At 44.2% G+C, this 8,336-nt stretch overlaps 1 protein-coding gene across 2 annotated transcripts; it reads right to left on the reverse strand.

The window, feature by feature from the left end:
* Positions 1 to 1,321: 1,321 nt before the first annotated feature.
* On the reverse strand, positions 1,322 to 8,031 carry IL12A (interleukin 12A). Of its 2 annotated transcripts, XM_052642618.1 has the most exons (7): positions 7,844 to 8,031; positions 7,074 to 7,225; positions 4,069 to 4,182; positions 3,670 to 3,711; positions 3,552 to 3,593; positions 3,308 to 3,451; positions 1,322 to 1,581 (listed from the first exon to the last, which is right to left on the reverse strand). In XM_052642618.1, the coding sequence occupies exons 1-7, from the start codon at positions 7,857 to 7,859 to the stop codon at positions 1,426 to 1,428; spliced, it is 666 nt and encodes a 221-aa protein (XP_052498578.1). In that variant the 5' UTR covers positions 7,860 to 8,031; the 3' UTR covers positions 1,322 to 1,425. The 2 variants fall into 2 exon arrangements, with proteins under 2 accessions (XP_052498578.1, XP_052498570.1); XM_052642610.1 differs by lacking the exon at positions 7,844 to 8,031 and having other exon boundaries at positions 7,074 to 7,298.
* Positions 8,032 to 8,336: the final 305 nt, after the last annotated feature.

Here is an 8,336-nt window from a genome sequence, read left to right on the forward strand (position 1 = left end):
AAAAGCACATCTCTCAAGCCAGAGCAAGGCTATTACCCATGTGCCACATGGAGCAAGGCTATTACCCATGCGGTCTGGGCAGGAGTTCTATATCATTCAAAGCAAAGGGAGAGTTTCCTTATTGTAATTTAGAAACAGTTCTCCCCTGAGAGACCAAGGGGTCACAAAAATTAGAATAATGTAACTAGAAAGCCTCTTAATGATGCTTTTCCCAGTTGGAGGATGCTATTATGTATTTGGCTAATGCACAGTGTGTTACTGAGCTGTGGTTAATAGGGAAAAACATTTTTATGTGTTTTAGAGTCAGATGTTGCACAAAAATAATAAAGTATATACTCACAGGCTGTAACTTCACTCAAACGGCCTCAGAATTAAAGTCTATCAGGCTTACGAGGCTTCCTTTAAAATATGAGATTAAAGGACTTCCCTGGTGGTCCAGTGGTTAAGAATCTGCCTGCCAATGCATGGGACATGGGTTCGATGCCGGGGTCTGGAAAAATTCAGATTACACGCCACAGAGGAACTAAACCCACGCTCCCCAACTACTGAGCCCATGCTCTAGAGCCTGTGATCCACAACAGGAGAAGCCACGGCGAGGAGAAGCCTGTGCACCGCAGCTAGAGGACAGCCCCCGGCCACTTGCTGCAACCAGAGAAAACTCACACGCAGAAACCAAGACCCAGCAGAGCCAATAAATAAATGATAAAATTCTTAGAGATGTTACAAAAATAAAATATGGGATTAAAGGAACTAGTAAGTGGGCAAGGATATCGTGGCATTCTTTCTAAGGTGATTTTTTTCAAATTTCACCAGTTTTCAGTTTTCCCACAATGTGTATTTTAGCATTCAAAGCATTCCAATCACATTAGAAAAACAGAATTACTTTTTCTTTTAATTCATTCATTTTATTTTTAGAACAACATAAGACATATCTCAAATCCAGTTGGCAATAAATATCTTAATAAATATAACATAAATAAATATAAATTAGTTCACATGCTTTCATGAACATAAAATTATATAAATAAATACTTTAAAATAAATTATGTTTGAGTGTTTGTTTCTATAAACACTTTGGTACTAAAATAGCTTATAATTCCTTCTCTTCTTTTAAAGGGAGAAAAAAGAAAACACGTTCTGTGAGGACATTTTCCCTCATCAATTTTGCTCATGAAAACTTATGAAAATAACTTATGCCTAGTAAATATGAAATAGACTTGATCAAAAGAATCATGTGGATAGAATAGTCACATTCTGCAAGTCTGGAGAGATGACTCATGGAAACAAGCATGAGAATTCTGTCCAGCTTCAGTAGGGACAGGTCTAGCCACCCCCTCCCCAGTTCTTAACCCATGCCCTATTACAATCTCTTTGGTTCCAATTTTTCTAAAAAATGATTTGAAGGTTAGGAGAGACCTCAGCATTCTAGGAAGAACTCAGATAGCTCATCATTCTGTCGATGGTCACCGCACGAATTCTGAAGGCGTGAAGAAGGATGCAGAGCTTGACTTTTGTCTTGTAAAAATCCAGTTGTTCCAGGGATGGTTTCTGTGGCACAGTCTCACTGTCGAAATTCAGGGCCTAGGAGAATAAATATTGAGCATGACATAGACGGTATTCCAAAATTAAGACGTTCATCTGTAAAAACGGGTGAAGCCAATACACGTCTCAGAGCCTGCAACCCACTCCCTCATCCCTTCTCCTAAACCCAATGCGAATCCACTCCCAGCCAGATGGGCAGGCAGAACCTGAGAGAAGAAGTGCTCATTATCCAAGCACATGGATCTTCAGTGAGCTCTGAAAAGACCCTGAAAGCTATTTAGAAAATCATCAGTGGGAGTTGCATTTTAGAAAGGAACAATTCTGTTAAGAGACATCTGCTGTGATATCCAATTAATTTTTGTACGTTACATTAAGAAGCTATGTCCTTTTCAGAACAGGGAGGTGATGGATTGCTACTGATCAGAAACTGTCTGTCAGTATCAGACCTGCTGACTACAGATACTCAGTCTTCTGAAATAAATAAATCTGGCACTGGGTCTCCCAGTTTGAGCCCTTTAATTTGATAACACAATGCAAGACCATGTGTGCGCAGTTGCTCAGTTGTGTCCGACTCTTTGTGACCCCATGGACTCTAGTCCATCAGGCGCCTCTGTCCATGGGACTATCCAGGCAAGAATACTGGAGTGGGTAGCTATTTCCTCTGCCAGGGGATCTTCCTGACTCAGGGATAGATCTTGGGTCTCCTGCATTGGCAGTCAGGTTCTTACTGCTGAGCCACTTGGGAAGCCCATATATTTGCACAATGTTCAGCATTTTTGCTTGTACTTCCTCACAAAAAGCCTAAAAGAAATGTAGAGTGGGTCATCACCCCATTTCACAGAGGAAGAAACTGAGGCACAGAGGTGCACAATGTCTGGGCATAGTTGTCTGATTACTGGTGGAACTGACTCCATTCTTGGTCCTGAAAATAAAATGTCATCTACAACTGTCTAGATGGTAACATTCTTTGATACTTGCATGATGTTCACTGCTTTTCAAACAAGTAATTTGGCACCAAAAAAAAAAGAATGAATGACATAAAAATAAATTTCTTTTCAGATAATCATTCTTGACGCCGTATTTATCCCATGCTCTGGTCACCACAGCAGCACCCTGCTCTTTCTTAAGTGGTTATTTCTATGTTTCATATTAGCATCATGTGTTCTGCTTATTCAGGAAATTACAAAGCAAGTTCTTGTCTCTGAGTAACACTGTGGATGTCCCCAGAGCATTTCTTTCTTTCATCCACATTTTGGTTCCGGATGGGTCCTATCCAGGCACTAGACTAGTGTGTCTTTACTAACAGTATTTGCAGATGTGCATGCTGGCCCCTGTCAGGAACATCACAGAGGTTTTAGAGATGTGTGAGAAGATGAGTGGAATGGAATCCCTTTTTGGAGGTTTAAATACTACCTCTGCCATTTCCAAGCCGTGTGACCTCCGACAAGCGAATAACCCTCTAAGCATGGGATTCCTCCTTTCCACAGACCCCATGTGGTTGCCGTGGGGACAGCACACGTATGAACATCCTTGCCCAGAGCCTGGGGCACATCGCATGATCAACAAGCAGGAGGCTGCTTTCCTCCATGTGATCGGCTCATGTTGCCCTCTCACTAGAGGGCGCCCTCAAGACTGTCTCCCCTACTATGTAGCTGGCTTTGAAGGGGGCATTTCAGGCCTCCCCCAATCCAGGAAGGGCTGACAGTGGAGCCCTTCATCCGGGACCCTGGCTGGCTGTCTTAGCATGAAGGACGGGAGGTCTTACCTGCATTAGTTCAGCAATAGCTGCCAGCATGTTCTGGTCTAGAAAGATTTGCCTCTTAGGATCCATCAGAAGCTTTGCATTCATGGCCTGGAACTCCATGTGGTACATCTTCAAGTCCTTGTAGATACTTCTAAGGCACAGGGTCTGGGTGATACAATGAAGTGGGGAAGGAACCACTGAGATGGGCTAAAAACATCCCCACCTACCCCAACGTTGCATTTGAAGAAAGAATCTTGTGTCTTACTGTCATAAAAGAGGTCTTTCCAGAAGCCAGACAATGCCCATTCTAGAAGAAAAAAATAATGAGATATCAATGATATGAATTCATAATATGAGCTGAAACCTTCAATTTTCTGACTTACAGTTATTAAAGAGGTCTCTCTGGAAGCCAGGCAACTCTCATTCTAGAGCAAAAAAAAAAAATAAAATAAATCACACATCAAAAAGATACTAATTTTTAATATAAATTTTTTTGACTTCTCAAATATATCAAATTTTTTCACTGTGGTAAAAAACTCACATAACATTTATCATCTTAACTATTTTAAAGTGTATAGTTCAGTAGTGTTATGTATATTTCACACTGTTGTAAAAAAACACATATTTTTACACATTTTTGTTTCAAGTTGAACTTCTACAGTGGGGCCTGTTGCCATCCCATGAGGACAGAGCCCAGAAGCATGCACATTTTTGGAAGAAGATGAGGTCTGATGTACAGCCCTTAACCGTGTTATAAGCTTCGCGAGGAAAATCCTCTATACCGTGGCTAATTCCAGTGGTAAACAGGCCTCCACTGTGCTGGTTTTAGCTTTGGTGATATCTTCATGATCAATCTCCTCAGAAGTGCAGGAGTAAAATTCTAGGGTTTGTCTGGCCTGTAAAATACAAAAAAAAACTCAGCTTATGATATTAATAAGGCACCAGGCTCCCCATAACGCTGGCACCAAAGCAAGAGTTGGCTGCCTTTGAACGCCATCTCTGACCTGTAGAAAATTCAAAGTCTTCATAAGACCAAAGAAACAGGTCATTGACACTCTCTCCCTCTCCCTCCTCTCCTTTTGCTTACAACATGTTTCTCCGGATGATATGTTTTTCCGTTATGTAAATACTATAAATCATTTCAACAGGCTGTGCTAATCAGCCTCTACACCATGCTGGGACACTTGCTTCTGGTGAAAACAGTTTATTTTCCTTTTGCCAAAGCATCTGTGTTTTATGAATATCTTTTTCAAATATAGCTTCTAGAGGGGGATTTTTAAGGTTACCACTTGATGGATATAACAAGCATGCAACCGTGAAAACAAGTGGAGATTTCATGTGTGGTATACACACACACACACATCATCTTACAAGCATGCTGAACACATTTATGAAATTTAGCTTAATAAGCCAATGATTTGTTGATTGAAGATCGAGATCATTTTTCCATTCAACAAGCCTGATATATGCTATGCTAGGTACTAAGGACTGTGACAAAGAAGGGGACTGCATTATTCCTGCCAGGATTCCCAGCTCAGCTGTGGAGACAGGCCAGTGCCCCAGTGACCAGGGGACACGCCGGCAGGTGAGAAGGGCTGAATTGAAGGGTCAGAGGGCTCTGAGAAGGGAGTGGAAAGAGATGAAAAGGTTTCCGAGAGATGGGACATCCTCAGAGGAGGGGGATCGTCAGGCAGAGCGAACAGCATGGGCCTTGAATCAAAGCTTGAGAGTACAGGACACGGGTGGGCAACAAGTAGCAAAGCTTGCGACCCTGTCTGGGGTAGGAAGAAAAATGCCTCCGCCAGAGATATTCATCTCCCAATCCCTAGAACCTGAGACTATGTCACGTTATGTGGCAAAGGGGAATTAAGGTTGCAGATGAAATTAAGGTCGCTAATCAGCTGACTTTGAAATAGATTATCCTGGAGTGTCTGGGTGGGTCTAGTGTAATCTCTGGGTCCTTGTAAATGGAAGAGAGAGGCTGGAGAGTCAAGGTCAGAGAGATGAAGCCTGAGAAAGACTCATTTGTTGGCTTTGAGGATGGAAGGGGGCCACCAAGGAATGTGGACTGTTTCTACATGCTGGAAACGGCAAGAAAATGAATTCTTCTCTAGAGTCTCCAGAAAGAGATACAGCTCTGCTGACACCTTAATTTTAGACCAGTGAGACCCATTGTGGATGTCTAACCTCCAGGGCTGTATGATAATAAGTTTGTGTTGTTTAAAGCCATTAAGTTTGTGGTAATTTGTTACAGCGGCAATAGAAAATGCTCCTGGAGGCCTGAGCAGGTTGTAAAAAGTTAGATTTGCAACTACACTGCAACAAGAAAAAGAAAAAAATCTCCAAATAAGACAATACTTTTATTTCTGTGATAATCGCCTTCCTTTATTCCAAAATGAAACAGTGACTGTCTATGTTATTATGGCATTGTTAAAAAAGATGGATCTATGAAATAGTGCCTGGCATACAGTAGGCACTCAATAAGTAATTTTTAAATGAAAAAATGAATAAATAGAGCAAAAAGGCAATGTGAGTCCAACTACTAAAGTTCTTCAAATCTTTTCAGGAGAAGCTAGAACTCTGGATTCTTGTATGACAGGTCTACTTTTTCAATGACATCAAACTCAAAAATTAAAATAAAATATAAAAGACACTGGCCAAACTTTACAGATCTGTGGGCTGGATACGGCCTCTGAATCACATGCATTTGCTACCTCTGTTTTCTCTACAAGTAGCCAGCTGATTTGTTCTGGCAAATTTGACACAGGAATCATATTAAAAAATCAAATTGAGTTCTGTGATCTTCTGACCTTTGGTGCTGCCTCTGGGAGGAGAAGAGTCAAATTTTTCACATGAAGCATCTATTTAAATCAGAGCTCCTAAATTTTACCCATATCATACTTTTCTTTAGGAATCAAAGGAGTTATCTCTTCAGTTTTCACTTGGTGAGCTGCCTTTTTAATTAAGATGGATTGAACTGTAAGGAACAATGGTCAGCCCATTATAAAAGGTTGGAGGTGGGGAGAGTTCCTTAAGGAGAACTTGTGGCACTGAGCTTACTTTAAGATATTCATAAAGCATCAAGCTAGAAATATTCAAGAAAGATTTACTAGAGAGCAGGAAGGTCAAAGGACATCTTTTAAAATATCAGTTTAGGCTGTTGCAGCCAAAGAAATAGATGTTGGAAAGTTTTTAAAGGAAGAAGAAAAAGAAATTTTTTGCATTAAAATATGAAAGCTAAAAAAAAAATGACTGAAGCTTTAAATAAAATTAGATAACTCGCCCCCTAGAAAAGGAAGCTGGACATGCACTGTCACAAGCCCCCAGAAATGTGTTACTCTCAACAAACAGAGCCACCAGACTGGAAGCTGGCGAGGACTGTGTGGGGCAGGGCCGATTCATCTTGGTAGCCCCCAGAGCACAGAGGCCGCCCCTAATAACAGTTTCCTGGATTGATAAGTTGTCAGAGGAACAGTGTGGGCCTGACACAATTCCATCTCTGTTGGCAGGCTACAGGGAACACTGTAAATATCCACTTTCCTCTGTGTAGGCACAGCCAAAACGAATGCCATTGTAATTTATGACCTCTCCTGCCTTCTCTGGAGACACAATTTCATTGAGACTCTTTAGCTAATAGTTGAGCCATTTGTAAAGTTCCCTCTTTCTCTCTTGACAGCTCCTGATTAACTTCCACAATTTCCCTGCAGTTCCTTCAGGTGACCAGGGGTTCAGAGATGCCCCTTCACTAGACAGACTGCAGTGGGAACAAGGACAATGAAAAGCTCACCTTCTGCAGCATGTTGCTGACGGCACTCAGCAGGTTTTGGGAGTAGTCAAGGCAACTCCTTCCTGGGCCTGCTGTGGTGGTGGGCAGGCTCCTGCCCAAACTGAGGTGGGGCAGGTGGTGGAGGAGAACCAGGGTGGATATGAGGAGGAGGCCTGCAACGGAATCCAGGGGAAGAATGAGTAGGCCGGCCTCCACCTTCCATCTCTTCTGGACATCTCCGCCCATCTCCTTCTGGGCACCAACCTCCCACTGATCTTTCAGCAACTAAGAGATGATGAATTAAACTCTTGAAGGGCAGTGCTCTGTTCTAGGGTTGGAAACCAACTCACAGACACTATTGCCTTGTGAGTTCAGACCAGGGTGCAGGGCAGAGTTCACCCAGAAAAAGTCTCCATTTCAGGAGGAGGGAAAGCGAGGCCAGGTGGGGAAGCCACCCACTGTTTAGAGACAGCCTTGCTTTGAAGCCGACTAGCTGGGATCTGTCTTTCCTCTTAATGGTGTCGCCAAGGGAGCCTGGGCAAGAAATTATCCTGCGGGGCCTCAGTTTCTCATCCGTGAAGTGGGGCGGTTGTAATTTATGAGCTCCTGGGGCTGTTCCACGGTTAAAAAAAGAGGATGTCTTATTGGGCGCAGGATAAGCCCGCAGTGTCTCCCCGCGTCCTTCCTCCCCTGCACGAGATTGCGGTCTTCCAGTCTCCACGTAAGTCCCATCCCAAGTTTCTGCCTCCCGGCCGCGGTCCCCCAACCCGAGCGCGAGGCTGGTTACTCACTGCGAAGCGGGCACATGCTGAGCGGAGCGGCGAGGACGCGGAACCGAGCCGGCAGCTGGACGCAGACGGGTGCGCGCGGCAGGTGAGGGTGGTGGTTGGGAGGCCAACCCAGGGGTCACATTTTTATAATTGCCCGAGGCGCGGCAGGACTTTCCCGGGACTCTGATCTCTTGCTTGCTTTCTCTCTCTGTCTCTCTCTACATCAGCTTCTCGATGACACGTGGAGTCTAGCCCGCGGGGCTGGAGCGCTTTCGGATTAACTCCCCGTGCGCCCGGCCGCAGTCGTTCCGGGACGGCCCCGCCGCCTCCGGCCTGGCCCAAAACGAAAGTGAAATTCAGCTCAGCGTCGCGGCGCGGGGTCCCCGGGCAAGCCCGACCCCTGCCTCACCCTCCTCGGACGCCCCCCGCCCCCAGCTACCCAGCCCTGGCCCCGTCGCCCCGCAGCGCCCCCTCCCGACGGAACACCGAGTAAGGCCACCCCCTATCCAAGCAA

Source organism: Budorcas taxicolor, chromosome 1 (assembly GCF_023091745.1).
Source record: "Budorcas taxicolor isolate Tak-1 chromosome 1, Takin1.1, whole genome shotgun sequence".
NCBI classification, from domain to species: domain Eukaryota; kingdom Metazoa; phylum Chordata; class Mammalia; order Artiodactyla; family Bovidae; genus Budorcas; species Budorcas taxicolor.